At 43.7% G+C, this 26,247-nt stretch overlaps 1 protein-coding gene across 1 annotated transcript in view; it reads right to left on the bottom strand.

The window, feature by feature from the left end:
• Window positions 1-25,607, bottom strand: part of STK39 (serine/threonine kinase 39) — a 324,624-nt gene extending 299,017 nt beyond the window's left edge. The window contains exon 1 of the mRNA XM_081242627.1: window positions 25,255-25,607. Coding sequence (XP_081098753.1) covers window positions 25,255-25,447 — 193 coding nt within the window. The 5' untranslated portion in view covers window positions 25,448-25,607. The remainder of the gene's footprint in view (window positions 1-25,254) is intronic.
• Between the last annotated feature and the right edge of the window lie 640 nt (window positions 25,608-26,247).

The raw sequence follows: 26,247 nt of genomic DNA, 5'->3' as shown, positions 1-26,247 counted from the left end.
TATCTATTGCTAATTTTGATTGACTTATTTGCTTTAAACTTTATCATGTAAGCACTATTTGCTTATCTTACCGTGGAATGCACCTCAGATCATAACGGCATGCTGTGGAGTGTTCATGCAGAAAAGAGATGAACAGTCTTCATTTCCTGGTGTACCTGAATAATCGTGATAATCAGTGTTTCTCTTTTTTAACAGATTTCAGTGTGAGAAAAAGTAATGGGATGAAACTAAACGGCTCAATTAACAAGAGCAATAAACGCCAAAGAAAGCATCTCTCTGCAGAGAAGTGTCAGTGGTGCAGCTGGCTTACCTGGTGAGGATTCTGGGACAAAGAGAAAGCCACTCTAAGCTGTAGGACAATGATGGTTAAGAGTATGGACTTTGAAGAGAGAGAAACCAAATCTGTCCTTGGCAAATTTTTGTAATCTTAAGGCTTTGATTTTTTCACTGGCTTGATATGACTATTAAATAAAATATGCATGTAAAGTACCGGGAAGAGGAGCTATTAACACAGCACTGATGAAGTGCTGATGACCAACAACACAGACACAGAGCTTGTTCTCTCAAGGAGATGACATGTATAGGCAATGCCAAAAGAGACGTTGAAATCAAAGGCAAGGCATTTCTACTGGATCAAGAAAAACAGTCCATCAAATGAAAGCCAGTATTTCTAGGAAATGTTCTGGTTCTAAATACTTCTCCACTAAATGCTTTAGTTTCTTCTGGATAAAAAAAAAATTTTTTTAAAGTTTTTATTTAAACTGTCAAAGATAATATAATTGTACACGTGGGCAACTGAAGGGATTAAGATGATATACCTTGCCTCACTCATTCAAATAGCACCTCCAATTAAATCTAGGCTATAAAGAAGGGGTTATATTTTAAAGAGAGCCACCTTACACAGAAAAATATTTTTCTAGTAAAAGGTTAAAATCTTTGATTTCAAATGCTGATCTAGGAGACAGAGAAACAGTAGTTCCTTTTGCTTCCCAAATCCATTTCTTTTTCTTTTGAAATTATTATTTGTTAAGTTGGTTAAACCACAGTGAACTGCTGTTGATTTCAGAGGCAAGGGAACATGTGAGCAGGATGATGGGAAGTAAAAAAAATTCCACTACAACCAGGGTATCTTTGTTCAAAGGCACAACTTGATTAAATTCACATCCTGTGGTCATTTGTTGAGTTTTCAGAACAATGATAAATGTAATTACTGGGAAAACAAAAAAACCATTGTTCCTTTTCATTAGTTCTCTTCCTTGTTGAAAGTTTAAACACTGATTGTCTAAGAGTCCACAGCTTATATACAAGATAAAAGCATGATGTCAAAACATGCACATCAAAAAGCCAGACACAGATTCATACATACACATACTTACATATACAGATATTCAACTAATGTTAGCATTTAACCCATGTTTGTATAGACAGTAATAAACTTCAGAAATTGCTTTTTATGAAGAGAATTTCCAAACTTCATCAAAACATTAGTCCTGTCTATCTCTCACCACAATTCTGCCTTGGAACAAACTTTACAACACACAGTAGGTGGCAGGAGTTTCACAACTTGGATTTGAAATCCCTTCCTTTAAAATTCTGACAATAACTATATGACAGGCTGGTGGTAAAGTCAGAAGGACTTTGGAGAAAAGGTGATTAGCTCTGAATCTTAGTTACACACGTCCACTAGAGAATGACCTCACCGGGGTGTAATCGGTTCCCTGTCTGTTTTCTCCTCTAGACCTTCTAAGTTCCTCAAGGTCAGACCCCAAAGGGAGCTCCATTTTATACTAGCAAGATGCAGCAATGCCTGGCACACACCGGAGCTCAGCGAACACCAAATAAATAGGTGGAGGATAATCAACCCACCCTCTGATCAAGTAAAAGCAGGGAGGTGTATAAATTCGGATCTTTGGCCAGCTCACATCGGCTCAGGTCCTTCTAAAGAACAGACTCATCCCTACCCTCTTCTCTGGGTTCTAAGAACCATCGTTCCACTTTCTTCAATATGTGAGGAACAATCTTCTTAACCCACACGAGGCCTCTGACTACCAGCCACGAGATTCCAGGGTATTACAGGAATATTTAGAGAGTAGTATGTTTGCACAGGTTTGTTTTGTTTTCTTTTCTTTTAAATGTTTAACAGTCTGCTGTTTTGGCTGAATTTTTTAGTCTGGTTTCAATGTTGGGAAGTACACGAGCGAAGTTCTACAATATTCTCTCTTCTGTAATGAAATGCATTTGAGTCCACTGCCAAAATTCTGTGTTCTCTACAGTTGTCAACACATCAGCATTAATGTTAGTAACCTTTTTAAACCTCCCAAGACCCCCATCATTGATTTAGGTAGATGACAGGCCATGAGAATTGCTGCTTTATGCAAATATTTATTGATTGAATTTGGGGGTACGTCGTATGATAAAGAAGGATGGGAGGACAGACAGCAGAAGACATTTTTTAAAGATTCCTCATCCTCTCCTATAATCTCCAGAGCCCTTTCTATCAACATAGTGGCATTACTTTATTTTGAGGACACATAAAAACTGGTTCGGGGGTTTCCCTGGTGGCACAGTGGTTAAGAATCCGTCTGCCAATGCAGGGGACATGGTTCGAGCCCTGGTCCGGGAAGATCCCACATGCCACGGAGCAACCAAGCCCATGAGCCACAACTATTGAGCCTGCAATCTAGAGCCCGCAAGCCATAACTACTGAGCCTGCGTGCCAGAACTACTGAAGCCTGTGTGCCTAGAGCCTATGCTCCACAAGAGAAGCCACTGCAATGAGAAGCCCACACACCGCAATGAAGACCCAACGCAGCCAAAAATAAATAAATAAAATAAATAAATTTATTAAAAAAAAAATTGGTTCGGAATGTAGGCACTTCTGTCCATGATTTTCCTGTCTGTGAAATGTTTAAATAAGTACTTGAGTTGTACGATTAATCCTGTTTAACAACACAAAAGAAACCTGTTAAAATATTAGTTATATATGAAACAGTTATCACTAAGATAAAAAGCTTGGAGATAAAAATCACTACCTATTTTAATAACCACACAGCAGGTGTTAAGTTTATTGAATGACAGTGGATTCTCTAAGTTATCGAATACTCAATTATCCATCCCAATGGAAAGGAAATATAAATAATATTGTGGAAAATATAAATAATATTGCTGTATACCTGAAACTAACACAACACTGTAAATCAACAATACTCTGATATACTTTTTTAAAGAAAATATAAATAATAAAAACAGCCTTGGGACTTCCTTGGTGGTGCAGTGGTTAAGAATCTGCCGGCCGCCATAAAAAGAAACGAAACTGAGTTATTTGTCGTGAGGTGGATGGACCTAGAGTCTGTAGTAAGTCAGAAAGAGAAAAACAAATAACGTATGCTAACAAATATATATGGAATCTTAAAAAAAAAAATGGTCATGAAGAACCTAGGGGCAGGACGGGAATAAAGACGCAGACATAGAGAATGGACTTGAGGACACGGGGAAGGGGAAGCTGGGACAAAGTGAGAGAGTGGCATGGATATAATATATATACTACCAAATATAAGACCGAGAGCTAGTGGGAAGCAGCCGCATAGCACAGGGAGATCAGCTCAGTGCCTTGTAACCACCTAGAGGGGTGGGATAGGGAGGGTGGGATAGGGAAGATGGGATAGGGAGGGTGGGAGGGAGGGAGACGCAACAGGGAAGAGATGTGGGGATATATGTATATGTATGGCTGATTCACTTTGTTGCAGAGCAAAGACTAGCACACCATTGTGAAGCAATTATACTCCAATAAAGATGTTTAAAAAACAAAACAAAACAAAAAAATAATCCACCTGCCAATGCAGGGACACAGCTTCAAGCCCTGGTCCAGGAACATCCCACATGCCGTGAAGCAACTAAGCCCGTGCGCCACAACTACTGAGGCTGCACTCTAGAGCCCGCGAGCCACAACTACTGAGCCCGCGAGCCACAACTACTGAAGCCCGCACGCCTAGAGCCCGTGCTCCCAACAAGAAAAGCCACTGCAATGAGAAACCCACGCTCCAAAACAAAGGGTAGCCCCCACTCGCCACAACTAGAGAAAGCCCACACACAGCAAGGAAGACCCAACACAACAATAAATAAATAAATAAATAAATAAAACAGCCTTCACGTACTGATGACTTTCTATGTCAAACAGGGGTGACTGAAGCTGCCTCATCGGGTTGTCGTGAGGATTAAATGAACTAACTATGAAAAGCGTTTAGTTCAGGGGTTGACACATAACAGCTCCTCAGTGCTAACTACTATTATGATAATCATCATCACCATTATTATTTATTATGCATTATATTATCCTGCAAAGCTGATATGATGGTCCTGATTTTGATGATGAAATACCATGAAGCTCAATGAGGCCCAGAAACTGCCTCACAGTCACAAAGCTGGTAAATGATGCCAATGGGCTCCAAGCCGAGTTAGCCTAATGTGCAAGTTCCAGCTTTAATGCCATGTGATGCTGCTTTTAAAGCAGCGACCTTTCTTCTGGAAATTAACTCCTTGTCCTGATAGCTTGAGAATCCTAAAGGCAGATGGCTTAGCAAAAGCAGAGGAGGCAAAGAGAACCCTGGAAAGGGCAGGGGCTTTACAATCAGACATCACTGGGTTCAGATCCAGCTGTGTGACCTTCAAAAGGTAATGCGATCACCCAAGTCTCTGCTTCCTAATTTATAAAACTGGGATAATCATACCAATCCCAGCAGGAATAAGGTAAAGATGAGACATAAAGTATGTAAAGTACTTGGTCCAGTCCTTGGCACACAGTGGCTGCTCCATAAATTTGTATCAGAATCATCCCGTCGACTTGAATCACCTTTACAAGTCCTCAAGTCTTCATGATATAGAGGGAAAAAAACCTCCAAGAATTTTAATTCTCAACTTTTTTTTTTTTTTCACAGATAACTACATCTCAGGGACTTTCCTGGTGGCACAGTGGTTAAGACTCTGATCTCCCATGGGTTCGATCCCTGGTCAGGGAACTAGATCCCACATGCATGCCACAACTAAGAGTTAGCATGCCACAACTAAGGAGCCTGCATGCTGCAACTAAGGAGCCCATGAGCTGCAACTAAGGAGCTGCCTGCCACAACTAAGGAGCTGGCAAGCTGCAACTAAGGAGCCTGTGAGCCACAACTAAGGAGTCCACCTGCCGCAACTGACCCAGCACAACCAAATAAGTAAATATTAAAAAAAAAAGATAACTATATCTCAGGAGGTATTAAATAAAATTCTCACCCAAGAGTCAAATAACTTGCATCACCCCTAATTTTCTTCGGTCATATGTAATTTTACACCCATATATCTCTTTTCCCTCTATACACATAAAGAAAAAAAGTGATATATAGTCATATATTCTATATGTAATTATATTTCTGCCACATTTTGGCACTTCCAAAGGAGAATGAAAAGAATGTAATGAAAATTAAACCAAAACAGAAAAGAATGGGAAATTCTTAAAACACACAAAAAATCCATTTTCCTAGATGAAAGGGCCTCTACACATAGACATGTGTGTTCACCAGCATTTACAAAAAAACAGCAGGGGCGGGGGGGAAATAAACAAAGGGACATGTCACCAAAAGGGAAAATGGTTAAATTTTTCATTTAAATCTGGAAATCAGATGAACAGTCAAATATACTAAAACAACATGTAGGGAAATTCACTTTATTATTTCACAAAATGAAAACCCAAAGAAAGCCCATTTAGAAGCACACTCTAAGCCAGGCACTCAGTGATTTCCAACTCCCCACCAAAGCAATCAAATAGAGATTAGCATGCCTATCAGCTAAGACCAGGCTGTCAAAATGAAAGCTTTAAATTACACATGGCCTTACCAAAAAAGTATTTAAAAGATTTTTCTCCAAAATAATAAAGAGCATTGCACAGACTTTAATAATGTTTAATTTTGCTTATGTGCTAAAAGGCATTTTTAAGCAGATTAAAACACAGAATTCAAGACCATCAGAAGAAACTTCCCCAAATGAAATAAAACCATTTGGTGTCCTTCCAAAAGGCAAATATGTTGTTCATCTTTCTCTGACCCAACAAAAATTCCTACAAAATGATAATCAAAACCTTTTGGTAACAGGAGCTTAAATGCTGCCTCGCAAATCAGATTACATTTCAAGTGATCTGAAACCAAACTAAGACAGCATTTTATGAGCATGGTTCTCATTTTTAAAAGTAACACGGAAACTGCCCTTTGAGATGCTGAGAGACATAGGCACCAAAATGAAGGACTCAGGAATTCAAGAGTCACTGAAACATTCAGCCTGCCAGCCTTTACCTGAAAGAGAAGCAAACTGGGGTTAAGGAGAGAAGAAAACAAGAAAAAGGGGATGTGGGTGGATACTTGATAGTAACCCTCAGGAAGAAAACAGAAAAGCTTAGAGAAATCTTCCAGAGAAATATTAGCAACTCTTCATCTCTGAAACGCTGGAGCGCCAAACACATATGGAAATTAGGAAGAACCCGATACCCTTCTCAATGTACACAGGAAAGATACAGTTGAGATAAAAATATTCACATAGGAAAATGAGCTGTTCCAGGAGTTTCGGGTTCTAGGTATATTTTTCAGAACTTCACCATCATTACATAAACAGGATGAACTATTTTGTAGCACTTTCAAGTCCAGCAGAAAAGGCAAGACCATATCTCATGATCCAGGCATCAGTACTGCAGAACTGAAGACAATTTACAACTGTGACAGGGTACAAGTTTTCCAAATTTACATTCCATATGGGAAAAGGGGGGTTGCTTCCCAGGGAAGTATTTACTGAGTTCAATGAATAAACCGCTTTTAAAGCATATCATAAGTATATACTTTTTAATAAAAAAAAAGTGAATTACTCGGGATTACACTCTAGACAGGTTACTTATCTAAGAGCAATGTTACATTAAACACTAACTTGTGGTGCCTGCCACATCCAAGTTCCCTTCCCCGATGGGAGCTTCTGATGTTAAATCCTTATCAGAGGAGGGCACCTGAGCTTAAGGCAGCAGTTCATTGGCTGGGAGGTGTCCTATGCAGGGACTCTGGTAAAAACTAGATTCTCAATCTTTGGGATTAAGATTGAGAAATAGCCAGCAATTAGCAGCCGATGCTATGGCTAAAAGGGAAAGAGGAAAAGGGAAGCTGAAAGGGCCGTAAGGATTATGAATGAGCCAAAATCCTGACTCAGCAGAAAAGAGGAACAGGTAGGCACAAGCAAAAGCAGACACACACTCACTGGCTAAGTCACACCAAGGTTAGAGGATCCGGAAGTGAGGATCCAAAAATTCCTGTTGCTGAGGTCTTGTCCACTCCCAGCGTTCACGAGAACATATTTGACTGCAATTCCCCAAAGACCCAGAGGCTCAGTTTTTTCCTGGGCTGCTGCAAAACCTGGGATGATGGATGAGATTCCTGTCGCCCCATCCCCATGTCTACCTTTATAAAGAATGCCCTATGATGTGGGGGTAATTTTAGTGAGTCCCGGGTCCTTTTAACCAAATGGGTATATTAATCAATTTAGCTACATTCTATAACCCAGACTTTTCACCAATTCAGAAAGTCTTTCCATACATTTGTCCACAGTAATAAACTTCACGACCTTTCACTTTTTTAGTTCATAAAGTGATGCAACTTTGATTTCTTAAACTTGGGTGATTATTTTTCTCTTTCCAACCCACCACCATTTTCTCCTCCTAGTCTTAGATATTGTAGATCTGGGTCAAGTAGGGAATAAGGCAAGATGCCATCTCAATCTAACACTCTTCTATCTTTAAGACCAGAAATGGGAGCAACTAAGAGGGCAATTAATTAACATAACAAGTGCAGGAGATTTTCCCAGTATCTAGCAAAAGTACAAATGGCAACACCACTAGTCCCTGCAATCCCACTTCTGGGTATCCATCCCCCAGAAGTATGGAAACCTGGAGACAACCAATAAGTTAATCACTAGAGGACTGGTTAAATAAAGTACATCCACAGAATAGAAATGGACCCAGAATAGAAATAAATTGGCATATTTTAAAATGAGGTGGATCTATAAGAAATGACTTAGAATGAAAGCTGTGAATATTTATAATATTTTACTACAAATACATATAAAAAATACACAGGAGTAAAATATACATGTAATATATATTACTTGTAGAAGTAAAATCTGTTAAGTGGTAGAATATGATGCATAGTTACCACATTTCATGTACAATATTTACATTTGGAAAAAATCTAGGTGTATATTTATACACAGAGAAACATCTAGAAGGATACCCTGTATGGTCAATTTGGTCTGTATCGCTGGGGAATGAAAATTTGAGGGTTGTTATTTTCACCTATTTGACACAAAAGTATTTATTATATCTTTGTAATTTAAAACTTTTTAATAAAATAAAGACTTGTCGTGCCAACAGGTATTTCATCATAGTTCAAAATGCTATGAAATTCAACCTTAAAAGACCGAAAAGCTCAACATTCACATCATCAAATTAAATTCCTAGAGATTCCTTTCTCCCACATGTCCCTGAAATCAACAAGCCAGTTCTACAAAAAGATATCTTACCAATCTAGAAAATTCTCGCTGCCAGCACGAGGTTTGATATGAAAGGTCAATGTGAAATCTAAGTCATTACTGTACTCAAACACACCCACAAACAACGGGAAGTTAGTTACTCACTCTTAATTTACTTCTATCCCAGAACTTTCTGTTAAGATGTTTTCACTTCCCATCAGCCAAGTACCAAATACGGTGATCCATAAGACATAGAGGACAAAAGGCAAAGCCTAACAGATACTTCTAAGAAATGAACTGTAACACAGGCATTAAGATTAGATTGTAAATGTATTCCGAGAACACTTAAGTGTGAGAAAAATACACATAGTTCTCTGTCCAGTAATCATAAAGTATGCTTGACTCTCAGTATGTACCAAGTTCTCAAAAGACAAATCACTTTTGCCAAGCTAGTATTAATCTAAGACTAGTTTATTTTTCTTGCTCCAAACAAATTAAATGTGAAAGTACTGGGAATGCTGAAAAGTATTAATTTCCAAAAATATCAATTTATGCTTTTTTTCTGCAGTCCTATCCCATTTAAACTTACACTCCTCCAGCAAAATTCAAAATTCAAAGCATCTAGTCCTGGGCCAGGTGGTAACTAGTGATTTTTTCCCCCTTTTTATCCATCTGTATTATCCAAACTTTCTATAATGACCATCTATTATTACCTGAATGATATTTTGGAACTTTAAAATAAATTAGATTGGAGGGGTTTTTTTTAATAACTCAGAGGTCTAGGTAACATCCTTTTCTCAGCCTTTCTTCCTTAATGTGAGAAAGCAGTGTGAGCCAACCAGTTTCACATATTTTATCCATGTACAGATCTGTCTCCCCTTTGGAATAAACAGCAAGCCACTTAGCATTTAAATCTGTATATGTATAAAGATAACACCCAGCCCTCTTTCCACATCTAAAAGCATATAATATTTTGTAAGGGCGTTTACCAGAAAGACATTGCAATTTAAAAAATGGTATACTTGGGCTTCCCTGGTGGCGCAATGGTTGAGAGTCCGCCTGCCGATGCAGGGAACACGGGTTCGTGCCCCAGTCCGGGAAGATCCCACATGCCGCGAAGCGGCTGGGCCCGTGAGCCACAGCCGCTGAGGCTGCGCGTCTGGAGCCTGTGCTCCGCAACGGGAGAGGCCACAACAGTGAGAGGCCCGCGTACCGCAAAAAAATAAATAAATAAAAATAAAAAATGGTATACTTGCACAACTCCCGTCCTTCTATGATTTCTGCCATTAGTATATGATGGGCAACTTCTGTCAATAACTATTAATGGGTTTCTAATATTTTTATCCTAATAGGCTGGCAATTCTTTTTTGAAAACTGATTATAAAATGGGCAGTACAATACTGCTGGATTGACTTCAAAGTAAAGAAGCTTTCATAATTGTCTAAGCAACAATCTATCTACCTTTAAACTGAGTGATGCATAGAAAACCTGTTGTTTTTAGAGCTGTGATAGACCTACTTCACTGACTTCTATGAGGCAGAAGAAATAATTACATATGCATGCAAACAATCTATATTTTTAATGTGGTGCTCTTGAGTTTTAAGAAGGTCAGTCTGGAATAGAACACCTCAAGGCTAAAAAAGGATCAGCATTACACACACACACACACACACACACACACACACACACCTCTGCCCTTCAAACGTTACATTAGAAAAGACATGTTTCGATTTCTTAGAAAGTCATACATTTCTAAAGCCACTTTTCTAGCCAAAATCATGCTGATGGATGGTTCACACAAAAAAATTAGTTTATGAAACCTGTAATCAACCACACTATAACAATCAGGGGTAAGACAGTCAGGTAATTAGCTCCCCTACCACAAGTTAGAAACGAATGTTAAATGAATGACAAACATTGTGTACTCATCACCCTTGAGCTACATAAAGCTGTGTGGTAGAGAGTTTGCAAAGATGGTAATAAGAATTCCTCCCGTCTCTGTACACATCCCTTCACCATGTGATTTTACCGTTCCTCCCAACAAGCAGGAAAATCGATCTCCCTCCCGCCTGAGCCTGAGCTACCCTGTGATGTGCTCTAACCAACTGAAAGAGACACAGAGATGCTTTGTCACCACCAAGCCCAGGCCTCAAGAGTCCTTGCAGCTCCACTCCAGCTACCTTGGAACACAGCCAAGGGATGAAGTCCGGGCACACTTGCTTGAGAATGAGGAATCAACAGAAAGAGAGGGCCAGCTAACAGCCAGCACCAACCACCACATACATGATGAGACCATCTTAAAATAGATAGCCCCAGCCTAGCTGGTCACAGACTGTCCCTAGGCAAAACCAGCAGAACTGCCCAGTGAAGCCCAAATTGCCAACCCATGGAACTGTAAGCAAATAAACAGGTCGTTATTTTAAGCCATTAAGTTTTGGGGTGGTTTGTTACATAGCTATACATAGCTGACACAGAGACCATCAGAACTGAGCCTTTCTGTTCATCAGAGGCACCCTCCCTTGAAGGCAAAGCTTCAAATGAGGGGCCCACCTCAGCAACATGCTGCCACTGAAACTTTCTGGGAAAAGTTACATTGTCCCTACTTGCCTTGGCCCCTTGCTGAACCCCTGCAAAACTTGGAAATGCCCCCGAGTCCTTACTCTCCACCTTATTCACTCCTGCTCAGATTCGAGGTCTTTTGCTGCCTCATGCTAGTCTTTGCCTTCCAATGATCCTATCTTGTCTCTGGCTTCACAGATCTGGTTTTGGAATCTCACACCCAACCCCTCTATTACACATCCTCACAGTCCCTCAGCTTTTGCTATTGCTATCCCTGCCTCTAGACAAATTGCTCGTTGTAATGCAAACCACAGCCCGGATAATCTCATTACTTCTATGAAGCAGTGATGCAGAATCTATTAAAAATAACAGTAAACAAAACTGACTTTAAACAACTAACAGCACTGTTCAGACTAGAGTCATCTTGTAAGGCTAAATAATGATTCTGATCAAGCGACAACTGATAAAAACAGCTTGGGAAATACCTTAAGAGCAAATTAATGTCACATTAGAAAACCAGTCCCGTTTCTTCATAAGAGGGCTGATAGAAATGGGTAATTTTTTAATTTAAAATAAAATGTGGGGCTTCCCTGGTGGCGCAGTGGTTGAGAGTCCGCCTGCCGATGCAGGGGACGCGGGTTCGCGCCCCGGTCCGGGAAGATCCCACATGCCGCGGAGCCGCTGGGCCCGTGAGCCATGGCCGTTGAGCCTGCGCGTCCGGAGCCTGTGCTCTGCAACGGGAGAGGCCACAACAGTGAGAGGCCCACGTAACGCAAAAAAAAAATAAAATAATATAAAATAAAATAAAATGTGGCTATAAAGTATAGCCACTCTGTCCCCTTGAAGGAAACAATACTTCTTGTGCATATCAGTCCTGATATGATTAATTTTAAAGTTGGTCAGACCTCATAAATATCACCTTTTCACATTTTTGTCACTCCCTTTCTTCCAAGGAGCTCCAAGAGAATATTTCATTTTTAAACAACTACATATAGCTGAGAACAATGTCACTCTTCTTTTTTGGCCATGCCACACGGCTTGTGGGATCTTCCCCAACCAGGGATTGAACCCAGGCCACGGCAGTGAAAGCCCGGAATCCTTAACCACTAGGCCACCATGGAACTCCCAAAAATGTCACTCTTAATAATACAGGAGGCTAAATGGACCATAACCTATAAGCAAAAGCCAAACAAGTGCCTGACTGCAACGTTCACCTATCCCAGTGACCGGACAGCAGTTACCCTCTTTGTCTTTTAAGACTATTTAAGCAAATATATAAGCTACAAAGCCGCCTATGTTGCCTATTTCTAACGGGCTCTGAAGAGTAGGACATGAAATTATGAAATTATATAATATGAAGTGAAATTATATAATTATATAAATTATATAATTTCATGAAAATATATAAATTATATAATTTCATGAAAATATATAAATTATATAATACGAAATTATAGTCTTTAAACAGTCTTGCTGCTTCTATGGAAACAATCAGGAAGATGGCTATAGATGAACTAAGAGGCTCATTATCTCTTCACCCTAGAGACTTCTTGCTGTACGCGGGCCTCTCACTGTTGTGGCCTCTCCCGTTGCGGAGCACAGGCTCCGGATGCGCAGGCTCAGCAGCCACGGCTCACGGGCCCAGCCGCTCCACGGCATGTGGGATCTTCCCAGACCAGGTCACGAACCCATGTCCCCTGCATCGGCAGGCGGACTCTCAACCATTGCGCCACCAGAGAGGCCCGAGACTGTCACTGTTTAAACAACCAATGAGAATTTATTTTAGTAAAGATATACAATCTAGTCCTGATCTAGACTTATGCCAAAAATATCACTATTCTTAAATTTGTCCTAATGATCATTAATTTGAAAATACACAGAGACACTTCCCCTAGTCCTATTTCAGCCACCCAACTGCCATATTAAAAATGTTTCCGCAACGGCCCTTGTTGAAGGTCAGGCACTGGATTTAGGACTCCAGAAACTTGAAAGGGCATCTACGAGGAAAAATAAAAAAGGATTACCTAGTAAAACATTCTCTGTGACGGCCCCAGTCACCCTAGGGACACTAAACGTAAGAAAGTACAAACTGTTTCTGAATTGCCCAAAATTAAACCCAGTTAATCTCCCTACACAGATATTTGTTTTCACCCACCCCTAGGTCATTAATTCCCTCTCCTAACAAAAAAGGTGTCCTAACCAAACAGTGATGATTGAGTTTGAATTTCTGTTAAGGTACTGACTTCAATACTGAACGTTTTATTTGCTTTGTGTTATATAACTCAGACTAAACTATTAAATCCTTTAATTACTCAATTACCAAAATGCTTTAAAATCAAGGGAAAAGAAGGGACCGTGATTCGAACTCACCATTTAAGTGACTAAAACTGACACAGGTATCATTTTTTTCTAAGTGGAGTTAATTTCACAATGTCATTGTAATTTCACCAAAAAAACTATTTTGTCAGTTCTTTCTTACTTCATTACATAAAAGAAGATAAACTGAAGTGATTCTGTCTACCACATCCAGCCCCAAGACTCTGAAGTGATTTCTTAAGGAAATGTAACATTCTGATACTTCTGAAAATACTGGATATCATTCAGGAGGATTCTGTGTTTACAGTAATCACAAGAATATCCTAGAATGAGTTAAGTGAGTAAGATAAAAACTCATACTTCAAAACTATCTTTCTACGTCAACAGGGGTATCTGTTTCACCATACACAAAAAAGAATAACTGTTCTTCTGAAAATATGAATCAATTAGCATTCTAATAGAGCACAGAGTGAAAACAATTTTTTTTAAAAATCAGGTTAGCATTGTTTGTCTCCTTTTGTACTTCTAAGTCAGTGACAATGCCTTAGCATGTTATCAGGAGGTAGCCTCAGGATATTTACAGCCATCATAATAATATTTAGTCAGTTTTTGAACATTTCTGATAAATTACCATCCAGCACTCTCCAGTAAGACTTTTTGTGGTGATGGAAATAATCTGTATCCGCACTATCCAATAAGGTACTTTACTGGATAGTGCAGGTTATAGACCTAAAATTAAATAAATAAAATACAGTTCCTCAGCTGCACTAGTCACAGTTGACTACTGAGCACTTGAAAATGTGGCTCGTGTCACTGAGGAACTGTATTTTATTTCATTTTTAAAGACTTTATTTTTTTAAAGCAGTTTTAGGGTCACAGCAAAATTGAGAGGAAGGCAGAGACTTCCCATGTACCCCCTGCTCCCACACGTGCACAGCCTCCAGCATTACCAACATCCCCCAAAAGAGTGGTACATTCGCTACAACTGATGAACTTACACGGACACATCCTTAGCATTCAAAGCCCACGGTTTACTCTAGGGCTTACCCTCTGTGTTGTACACTCTGTGGGTTTGGACAAATGTACGACACGTGTCCATCATGATGGTATCACACAGAGCAGTTTCACTGTCCTAAACAACCTCTGTGCTCCGTCTCTTCATTCCTTGCCACCCCAAAATTTATTTAATTTTAATTAAGTCAAACTGAAATAGCCACACATGGCTAGTGGCTACCATTCCGGACAGCTCAGAACTAGACACTGCTAGGAAGGCCGTTGCTGCTCTGACTGCTATGAAGTTATCAGCCTGGCAGCAGGGACCTGGCTCTAGTGCAGAAGCTCTGCTCCAGCTAATGATCAGCCCTGAAGTACATCTAGTTCCTGCTCCTCAACCTTTTATTTGCCACCACACACACACACACGCACACACGCACACGCACACACACACACTCTTCCACCTCACTGACAGGTTCTAACTAAGGATTAAAAATATAGTCTAGGGCTTCCCTGGTGATGCAGTGGTTAAGAATCCGCCTGCTAAGGCAGGGGACACGGTTCGAGCCCTGGTCCAGGAAGATCCCACATGCCGCAGAGCAACTAAGCCCGTGCACCGCAACTACTGAGCCTGCGCTCTAGAGCCCGCGAGCCACAACTACTGAGCCTGCGTGCCTAGAACCCATGCTCCACACCAAGAGAAGCCACCACAATGAGAAGCCCACGCACCGCAACGAAGAGTAGCCCCTGCACACCGCAACTAGAGAAAAGCCCGCGCAGCAACAAAGACCCAACGCAGCCAAAAATAAATTAATTAATTTTTAAAATATATATTTATAGTCTATTCTAACAGCCAGGCAAAAGATGATGGTTGAAATGAAACTATTTTGTGTTTGTATATCACCTGGTTTATGTGTTAAATAAACATGCTCTCATTAAGAAAAATATACAAAGATCATTTCAACCCCTCTAAAGAAAGATTTTTACTATAATATCTATATGGTAAATATGTTCCCAGATAAGATATATATTTACTTCATTAAAACGGTAGTTATAAAATTTACTGAGTCGATAACATTTCTAACTTCCTCCTTCCCACCAATGAGGAATCAACATGATGTAAGTAGAAGAAAACACTGAACTGAGGACTTCCCTGGTGGCGCAGTGGTTAAGAATCCACCTGCCAATGCAGGGGACACGGGTGTAAGCCCTGGTCCGGGAAGATCCCACATGCCGGGGAGCAACCAAGCCCAAGCGCCACAACTATTGAACCTGCACTCTAGAGCTCGCGAGCCACAACTACTGAGCCCGCACACCTAGAGCCCGTGTTCCACAACAAAGACAAGCCACGGCAATGAGAGGCCCGAGCACCACACAGAGAAGCCGGCATACCACAACAAAGAAGAGCCCCTGGTCACCGCAACTAGAGAAAGCCGTGCAGCAATGAAGACCCAACGCAGCCAAAATATAAGGAAAAAAAAAACCACTGAACTGGGTAGGAAGCATTGGCCTGAGATTCTGAGGACTTCTGGACCACAGGCAAATTAAGTTAGGTTGTTAGAATCTTCAGTTGTAGAAACAAAGGAACAGGAATGGACTTTCTCTTCAGTTTCCTCCAAAATTAAATTTCATTATCCCCCTATATTCCTATGCTATTCCTCACTTAGGAGCTGACCATAAAAAGCCAGCATTGACCTATCATTCCTACCCCTGGGCACTCTCTTCCCCTGCTTTCTTGAGTCATCTCATAATTAAGAAAGGGGCTGGTGACATTGCCAATTTCAAAGGAAGAAAGGAAAGGAAGGGAGGAAAGGATGAAGTGAGGGAGGGAAGAAGGAAGGACAGACCAAACAATTCAAAGTAAAATGTCAACAACACAAGACACGCCAACAGGAACCAATCCATAAGATGAATCCTTTTCAATCCCCAAACAAAACAGAGCAGGAAAGAAACCAGTAGGAATGCCCCTTATTACAAACCCCGGGACAAACTGATGTTACCATTCAAAACAAGATCACAAATTCTTCTAAGACCTCAACCATCAATAGAGTGATTGTGAGAAGTTTCAGAATTGTCACAGGTCACTGGCTTCTAAAACACTCCCCCAATGAAGATCTATCATTCACATGATAGAAAGTCATCAATCTCTACTTACCATACTAGTTCTTCTGGTACATCAGTGACTGAATGTTGGAAACCTGAACCCCATAAATGTCACCAGAATGTGTATTTTCACCTGAGCGAAGAAGTGAATGAACACCCAGGACTAGGCCTCTGAGTTATACTAAATGCCACTTACTAGGAAGAAGTTTGAAAATAAAACTATTTTAAAATAATGTTTTAGGGGCTTCCCTGGTGGCGCAGTGGTTGAGAGTCCACCTGCCGATGCAGGGGACACGGGTTCGTGCCCCGGTCCGGGAAGATCCCACATGCCACGGAGCGGCTGGGCCCGTGAGCCATGGCCGCTGAGCCTGCGCATCCAGAGCCTGTGCTCTGCAACGGGAGAGGCCACAACAGTGAGAGGACTGCGTACCGCAAAAATAATAATAATAATAATAAAATGATGTTTTAAGTTCTATCTTAAAATGATGTTTTCCCATATATCAAAATATACAATCAGTTTAAAAGGTCAATTCATCTAATTCCTCAATGTCCAAGAAGTTTTTTAAAGCTTTAAGTGAGAGTTTATTCCCAAATATTTGTTTGGCAAATGGGAAGAAACTTGAAATACATCAGCATTTACTCACATCAGATTCCCAAAGTGTTTATCCAAATCAATTTTGAACTAAAGCACTGCCAATCCATTCTCTAAAGGTCTGCTATTTCTCCTCTGCTTTCCAGTTAAGCCAAATCTAAAATGCCTTTTTAATTAATATACTGAATTCTTCTTTAGCAGCACAAACTTGACCAATGAACAGCGGATTTGGAAAAAGAAACACCTGAAGCACTTGAATCACTTCAGCCATCTTGGAGTTGTTTGGGGATAATTTAAGCAAAACTGTCCTGGAGGAAAATGTAAAACCTCACTTGATTATATGGAGAATTTTTTTTTTTAACGGGGAAAAAAAACCTTTCCCAAAAATACACCACAGAGGAATTAGAATACCTATTAGACTGGTTTTGACTTTAAAAGATCCAGTTCTGTGGTCTTAGCATGTACCACACCAATCCTATCACCCCCCCAGTCCCTTGTCATTTATAAAAATACAATTCCTGCCATCGTATCAACCTTTGAAAACCACCCGTCTGATATTCTGCTGCTGTGTTTCACCTGTATCCCTGATCTTCTTCAACAGTCCTGATTTCTACACACCAAGAAGGCCCACAGATCTTCAAGGTTGGGTTATATATAACTACACAAACAGCAAGAGAGAGCTCATGGGTACACTCAAGAAAGGAAAGCTCTAAAGAAGAGGAGAGGCGTGCTAGGACTTCCCCACCCTGCTCTGCATGCCTGAGTAAAAGGACGCAGAGACTGTGGCAGGGAGCTCCGGGTCCTTTAATCTGGAGAGGCCACCTCGCAGAACAATGACCTCAGGAAAGCCAGGCCTCTGGCTGGCTGGCTAGCTGGCTGGCTGCCTGCCTGCCTGCCCGCCTGCCTTCAGAGCACAGGCAGGTGCAAGTACTCAAAAGTGCTTACTCTTGATCTGGGAGGATTAATGAGCTAATTTCTACAGAGCCCTTTAAGCTGATTGGCCCAAACGCAACTGAATAAGCATCATCATTAACCACAGGCAAGATTAAATCTTCAGGATCCAAGGAGGCAAATATTCAGAAGCGAGGCAATGTTCCTCTTCTACAGTGGGTGGGGGGGCATTTATCCCTAAAATTCAGACCTTCATCCAGAAAACACTTATCAAATCTTTAATAGGAGGTGTGGGCTATGGAGGCCAAAGGCCTGTCCTCAAGGAGGAGTGCCGGGATGGGCAAGGAGGCAAACAATCTGCACAGGGTATGAGGACCACCAGGGGTGAAAGAGCCAAGAGAAGAGCGGAGGGGAAGGCAGTTCAGGAGCAGAGACTGTTTCTGTGAAATCATTTATTCCGGGTCTTAAAAGCGAGCCTGGATCAGGGTGGGTTCCGTTTATGAACATGCATCAAGCATTTATGACATGTATACTCTTCCATGTGCATGTTATACTTCAATAAAGGTAACGCTTAAAAGGAGAAACAGAGCTCTCTGTTAAATACATGAAAATGGAACGGAAGGGGTGTGGAAGGGTGTTCCAAGCAGAGGGAAAACTTGCCTAGCGGGGGCTGAGAAAGCATGAAGCATTTCAGCAACTGCAAAAGGTTCCCACTGGCTGCGAGTCTGTCCTGAGAATAGAAATGACAAAGGGTGTGTGGGGCAGGGGGGAACACACTGAATGGGAGGCAAGAGACAATTCCCGAAGGCCTTAAACACCTGCTCAGAGTCCATCTTAAGGATGATGGAAGAGCCACTAAAAGTGTTTAAGCCTGGGGGTAACTGAGAAAAATTTGGGTAGAGCAGTATCACTTTGGTAGCAATGCATACTAGAGCTGGAAGCAAGGCTGCAGACAAGGAACCTGGTCAGGAAGTCATTACAGTCATCCAAGTTAAGAACTGGTAAGAGCCCGAACTGAACTGGCAATGGCCAAGAGGAAGAGTGAGAGAGCAAAGAAGGGATCCAGCATGCAGAGTATTTAGGACTGAGGACCAATCAGATGTGGGAGAGACAGGAAGACGGGAAAGTGCAGGACGAGCAGCATGTTTCTGCTTCACGCTCAAGGGTCTTGTGTAAGACAGAGAACGTTGAAGGAGCAGGATTAGGATGAAGCAAAGGTGGCGAGGCAGTGAGTTTCACTGTGAGTATGAAGTTCTGTGAAGTATCTAAACAAAGATGTTTAAAAGGTAGCCCTCATACCAGTCCAAAGACCAGAGAGGCCCTGGGCATTTTAGGCAGTGGTTGAAGCCTCAGACCCAGTGAGAAGTGGATCCTGGAGCAGGGATATGCAGGGAAGGAGCAGGAGAAATGGCAGATGGTGCCGACTCCTGCAGAGAGAGGAAGAGAGGGAAAGCCTGCAGTGTCCACTGGCTGCAGCCACAGAAGGTCACGGTGACTGTGGACATTCCAATTTTGGCTTCTTAGCAAGAGGGCAGACGCCAGATTGCAGTGAGCTGAGAAGTGGATGGGAGGTTCTCCACTGGGAAGGGAAGGAAAGAGATAAGGCAGGAGCTAGAGGAAGAAGGAGTAGCGAGAGTGTCGGTGTTTTGTTCTCTTTTGCTGTGAATGATTAGAGGGAGATGAGAATATTTATAAGTAGAGGGAAGAGCAGAGAGGCAAGGAAGGAGACAGGAGAGCAACCGTGATGACCTGATCTGCAGACAAATGCCCCGTCCCCTGACCCGCTGGGGCACACAGTGACCATTTCTTTCAGTCAGCAGCATTTCCTGCCAGCACGGCAGCCTCCGCAGGGCGGATGCAGAGGTGGTTGAAAAGTGCAGTCGGAGCAGGTTGCTCACAGAGCCCTTTCGCGACGGGCCGTACCTCCAGCAACCTTCCCGCAGGATGCTCTCACCACTTGTCAGAGGGCCATCTGGCACCCGAGGCCCCGAGCTGTCCTGTTCCACAGGTCTCTGCAGCTACCTCCCCGCAGGGGCCTCAGGCTGTCCCGCCAGCAGCCCACTGGAAGGCGCCGCCCACTGGAAGGCGGGGGCTCGCGGGCCAACTCCCCCTCCTGCAAACTCCCTGATGCAAACCGAGCAGAGAAACTCTTCAGGACGCTCCACAGTCTGGCCAGAGTCAGGGCAGTATTCTCTGCCGGTAACTCGGACCTGATCAGCCGGCGCAGCGCACGGCAGCGCAGGCTCAGACTCCCGGAGAGCTCGCCCTGTGCCAGGCACTGTTCTAAGTGCTCCAGAGTCTCCCTTTCTCTGCAACCCTATCGTTATCATCTCCAGGTCGAAAATGAGTTAACCGAGTGCAGACACCTCCAAATAACTGGCTCAAGGTCGCAAGGCCAGCGACTGCCACTGCCAGGCCATCTGACTCCAGAGCCCGCCACGTTTTAAGTTACTCTCCAACACCATCAAAAATGGGGGATACAACAGACTTATAAGAGACAGGGGGGAATTTATAATTTTATCTGTCACAAATCAAATGCATAAAGTATTACAGAAATTCTAACATGAGCTTCTCTTAACCCAGAGATTTTCCCACATGCTAGTTTGAACAGCACATTGAAAAGCATTTCTATTGTGAATGTAATTACCACCGAACTGTACACTTAGAAAACGGTTAAAATGATAAGTCTTATGTTACCTATATTTGTATATTTTACAATAATGAAAAGAAACGAAAAGAGCGGTTCTATACACATTTTTCTCTTTACCAAAAAAATAAAAGTGAAACGATATGAAAATCAAAACACCTGCGTGAAGCTAAGCATCTCAGGACTCTCTTTGTTTTCTTCTTAAAAAGAAGCCAACGTGGGACTTCCCTGGTAGTCCAGTGGTTAATACTCAGCGCTCCCAATGCAGGGGGCCCAGGTTCTATCCCTGGTCAGGGAACTAGATCCCGCATGCATGCCCCAACTAAGAGCCCACATGCCCCAACTAAGAAGCCCGCATGCCCCAACTAAAGATCCCGCGTGCTGCAACTAAGACCCAGCAGCCAAATAAATAAATAAAAGGCAAGTTAACAACTGACAGCAACAGCAAAGCAGCCCGGTTTAAAGGTCTGGGAGATTAAAATACACACTCAGTGCTCCAGGCCTCTGAGGTTCTGTGCAAAAGAGTGTGACGCAGTATAGTTCCACTGTCCTCAAGATCCCTCTAGAACATCTATAAAACCAGTTCTAATCTCTACACCACAGAGCTCCACAGAACCTCTGAGAGCACAGAGCAGGAATGCTCTGGGTTGCTGCTCCTTGAAGACCTGGAGAGTTGCCTATTACTTGTGCCTGGGGGAGATGCACCGGAATGGTTAAACAAAGCTCCCGGGAGAGAAATAAACAGAGTACTTGAGAACCCCTCTGTCAAACTACAGTTAGGAGTCTAGGAACCAAATTCTTTTTGTTGACTAGAACCAGAAATGCAGTAGGTGGTACTTTTGGATCACTCTAAATGACTGCCCAGGATAAAAGTGAAGCAACGCTGAGAAATAAGGTGCAAAACTACAGAAAGACTCATTCTGCAAAAAATATCTAAGAAAATCAAACATGCTCTGAGGCATGAGTCTGTGTAGTGTTTCTCAGAGGAAAACCAACAAGGATAACAGACCCTGCTAGAATTATCCGATTCAAATAAGGAAACTGATACTGCATTGAATACAACTCTTTGACAGGAAAGTTCCTTGAGGTTTTTCAATTGATTAAGGAGGCCCAAGTCAACATTTACACGATCCACTTTTTGTTTTGTTTAGCAAATCAAAGTGATAATATTAATACCACCAACAAATAAACTAATTTTTCAACTAGCATATCTTTGGGTGCCCCACATACTTCTAAAGAACGAATCTGAGAGTGAGATGGCGGGGGTGGGGGGGGAGGTTAAGGAACAAAGATTGATGAGGCTGAAGAGTATTAAACAAGCTAGAACACCTCCCATGAGCAGTTATTTCTATAGGAGACAGAAATATTTGAAATCTACTAATACTGATGGCTAAAAGAAGGAATTTAATCATTTCATAACATGGTTAACCCCTCTCTAAGTATAAAGCTCCCTCCAATAGATTGTACATCATTTCCAGGTCACACACAAACTTTTGAACCAGATTACCATTACAAACTCTCCACTGATCTTTCACCACACAAGAACAACAATATAACAAAGAGAAAACTTTACTTTTAGACTTGCAAAATCCTGTGTTTATTTTTCTAAAACAGAAGTCGAACAACTGGACCTGCTTTGTTTGGACTTTAGTAAGCCTCTTCTCCTCAAATCTTGAGACCCCCCCCGCCAACCTCTGCCAGAAGGAAACGAAGAAGAAAAAGCGCTCGGTGCCACACTGCAAAGCTAAAACACCTTGCCTCTCTTGGCCTTCTGCTCAGGCACATCTGAGCCTCCTGCTGGTCACGGTTCACACTGCCGCAGCCCTATCATATGACACCTGCCTTGTGGCCGGGAGAGGCCAAGGCTGTCCACCCGCACTCATGTCGAAACTGGTCCAATGTTTGAACTACTAACTTCTGCGTGTAATGTTTAAGCAGAAGTGCTTAACCGCAAGTTCACACTTAACTAGCATTAAATGCTAAATGGAAATGGGTTTGTAATTCCCTATAAACATTAAGACCCTGGAAAACCCTATTCCAGCAATTTGACTTCAACAACACAGGCCCCCCACAGGCCATCTCTTTCAGTTGGAAAAATACGAGATACATTTTAAATGTAGAAAAGCCCTTTCCACAGTGTGAATGTGCAAAAATCAATGTAGAAGTAATAAGCAGGTGTTTCTGCTTGAAAATTCCTCAGGTAAATTTCTTCTTTTTAATTAAACTGACCAACCATAATTAACAATGTTGCTACTGCAAGCAGAAAGAAGCCCTGCAATCAATCCCCTCACTTTAATTAAACTAAGACTTTATTCATTTTAGTTGACAAAACTGATCAGCTCAGAACATTGTTTTCAAAAAGCAAAGCTTGCATACTGACCCTAATAATTAACAAAATAAGCATATAAATTGATTATAAGTAAGTGCTGGTCCTGACCCTATGGAAACTACGTGGCAGATACCATCATTCAACCTTTATGCATCATCCCTACGGGCTGGAGACAGAGGGATAAATAAGACCAAGGAAGAGTTCACAGCTGGGAACTCCTCGCTAGGAAAGGCAGCAATGGAAATAATCAGGCACCTTACAAACTTACTCAGACTTCAAAATTCAGCTCAGATGTCTTCTGCGGAATACCCCGTTTCCTTATTTCTCCTAGCAGTCAATCCCTCCTTTGTGCTCTACCAGTGCTCACTCATCACATCTTACAGTTGTTTACTTGGGAAGTCCTTGAAGGCAGGGACCATTTTTATTAATTTCTATACTGCTAGCACCTAGCACGATGCTTGGGACATAGTAGGCCTTTAGATTTTGTTGACCATATAAAAATTATGGAGTTACGTTCTGTGAGATATAAAAAGAGGGGCATAAGAAGCCACCATACTTTGCCTTGGGAGAAGCAGAAGGTTTCTCAAGAACATTCACACTGGCCTTGGAAGCTGAGTGAGATGCACTACAAAGATGGGCACTTAGAGAAGAGCCTGTGAAAGGCAACAAGGAATGGAAGGCCAGATGGGTCCTAAGACAGCTGACTATTCAGGGTACAATCAATGCAATCAGAATATGAGAGGGGGCAAGCCAGTTGAGAGTAGGCCTTAAAGCTGGGAAGAGGAAGGGGCTTAGCTACCAGGTTAAAGGAGTTTTCACTAAATACTCTAGGCTTTGCGAAGCCCTTGAAAATATTTAATCCACGCAGTGACAGGAAGCCTCATCCTTTGAGTCTGGCCAAAAGTTATGAAAGTTCTTGGTTTTCAAAGAATTTTATGTACAGATGCTTATTTTAGGTTATTTGGAGTTTTTATAGCCTAGGTTAGGGTTAGGGTTCTGCACTTAAGTATTTATTTCAGTCTATGCTGTTTCACTCACATAGTAGCATTTGATAAAGGCTCGTTTAAACACCTAATGAAATTCTTAGTATCTGTTTTAATTTTTTTAAGGGAGGAGTGGAGCATTCTTTTTAATGAAAAGAAAAAAAAAGTTTAAGAGAAATATCCTGAATTCCTTTTTCACCACCGTCCTTAAATATCAAGATATGGGAAGGCAGCATCCCATCCCAGCGCCAGTAAGGTTAGAAGCTGAGGGCCCACTTTACCTGTGGGTTCCCTAACTGGGTTTAACAAGCCTCTCAGACGAGATGATCCAATAAGGACCAACACAACTCTCCTGGTCCTTCACGTGCCTGGCCCAGGGAAAGGTAATGCCGGCTTCTTGCCATTCGACTTTGCCAAGTTTTTTAAAATGTAAGATAAGGTGGTATTTGTGGGCCGACTAGAGGCACCGAAAGGCAGGGAGATCACCGACAGCCTCGGCTTTCACTCTTGCAGCTCGGCCTTGGACCAGAAGGAAGCATCGGCCCGACGCAGGGCAAGAGGCCAGGGTGCCTGCTTTCCACGGGCGACCGGGCTGGGCGGCAGGCGGCGCGCCCCGCTACCGAGAGGCGGGTACCCGGGAACGCCGGACGGCGCGGAGAGCCGGGCTGCGAGGCGGGCGTGGAGCAGCGGCTCTCAGGGAGGGAGGCCAGCATCCTCCCCGGCCTCGGGAAAGAACCTGGGCCTCCGCAACTGCTACGCAGCCCGGTTACCCACGCCGAGAGGCTGCTGACGGGAGACCGAGGCGCGGAGCTTGGAGAGCAGAGGCGCGGCTGCGCCCGCTGGGTCCCCCAGGACGCGGTCCCCAAGGCGCGGCGCGGGGGCGCTGGAAGCCGAGGGCGGCGCCCCCGCAACCCCACCCCGGCCGCGGCTGCCTGCTCGCGTGGCCACCGACCACAGGCTGCGGGCCCGGCGCGCGGGAGGAAGAAGATGCGGCGGCATTGCCAGGTCCCCAGTTCCGCCGCCCCGGCGATCGGGGAGATAAAAGTTTGCAGCATGCGGCTCGTCTGCAGTGCGAGTCACATCCGCCGCGCCGCCTCCTGCAGCACCAGCGCTCACGGAACGAACAAATAAATTAAAAAAAAAAAAAAAAAAGCTGTTTCAGCCGGTAGGCCCAGAAGCCGACCGCTCTGCCTCCCGGGCGTGCATGGAGGCGAGCCCAGCATCCCGCGTCCCCTCCCGCCCAGGTCGCGCCTCCCGCCCGGCCTCAGCGCCCAGCCTGAGCCGGCCCCGCCGCGCCCGCAGCACTAACCGATAACCTCCTGCAGCTCGTACGCGTCCCTGCAGATGGGCCAGCCGACCGCCTGCGCCGCCGGGGCTGGGGCCCCGGGTGCCACCGGAGCCGGCGCTGCTGTCGTGGCCGCCGGGGCCGCCGCCGCCGGTGTCACCGGGGCCGCCTGCTGGGGCTGCTGGACGTGCACGGGCGAGCCGCTCGGCTCCGCCATGATGCTGCCGGAGGAGAGCGAGAAGACGCGCCGGCCGGCGGACGACCTTCCACTTGAAACTTCCCTTCCCTCCCCTCGCCGCCGACACCTCTCGACCGGCGCACGCCCTCCCCGCCCGTCGCCGCCGCCGCCGCCGCCACTGGAGCCAGCCACGAGGGGAGGGAGCAAGGGAGGCCGAGCCGAGCGGAGGGAGGAGGCAGCGCCACCGGAGGCGGGGAGGGGAGGGGAGGGGAGGAGGCGGCGGCCGCCGCGCTCGCCGCGCGCCCCGAGCCTCGTGCGCGCAGTTCTCTGGCTCCGCGAGGGGAACCGCCGCCCCGCCGCCCTCTCCCGACCTGCTCGCGGCCGGGGAAGTTTCCACCGGAGGGGAGCGAGGCCGGGTTGGAGTGACTTTCGGGGCCCGCGTCCCTCGCCCCCTCACTCCCTGCTTTCCCTGCGCCTTCGCCCCAGACAGTCGGACTCTCCGGAAGATGTCCCCTGGGGACCCCGAGGACGGGGTCGTTGAACCGCCGCCAGGTTCTCAGATTCCGAAGTCTCCCCAAGTAAAGAGAACCTGAAGTTCATTTACAAGTCAGCGAGTGAGGCACCTACACGCCGGCCATTTGTAGGACGCCAGTTAAAAAACAACCCGAGTTGTAACTTTCCGGCCACCTACCTGCCAATATCCCTTTCCCCACCTTGCCTAATCTAATCGCAGCCCTTCTAGTTTTTTCTTAGTGAAACATGATTCCTTAGGTCTCTGGCTGTTCACAGACTTTCTTCATTTGTTCCAAGCAGCTTGGATCCCAGGGAGGTGATGAAAG

The sequence above is a fragment of the Mesoplodon bidens genome (genome assembly GCF_964165515.1).
Source record: "Mesoplodon bidens genome assembly, chromosome: 8".
Taxonomy (NCBI): domain Eukaryota; kingdom Metazoa; phylum Chordata; class Mammalia; order Artiodactyla; family Ziphiidae; genus Mesoplodon; species Mesoplodon bidens.
This window is presented reverse-complemented; position numbering and strand designations above follow the sequence as displayed.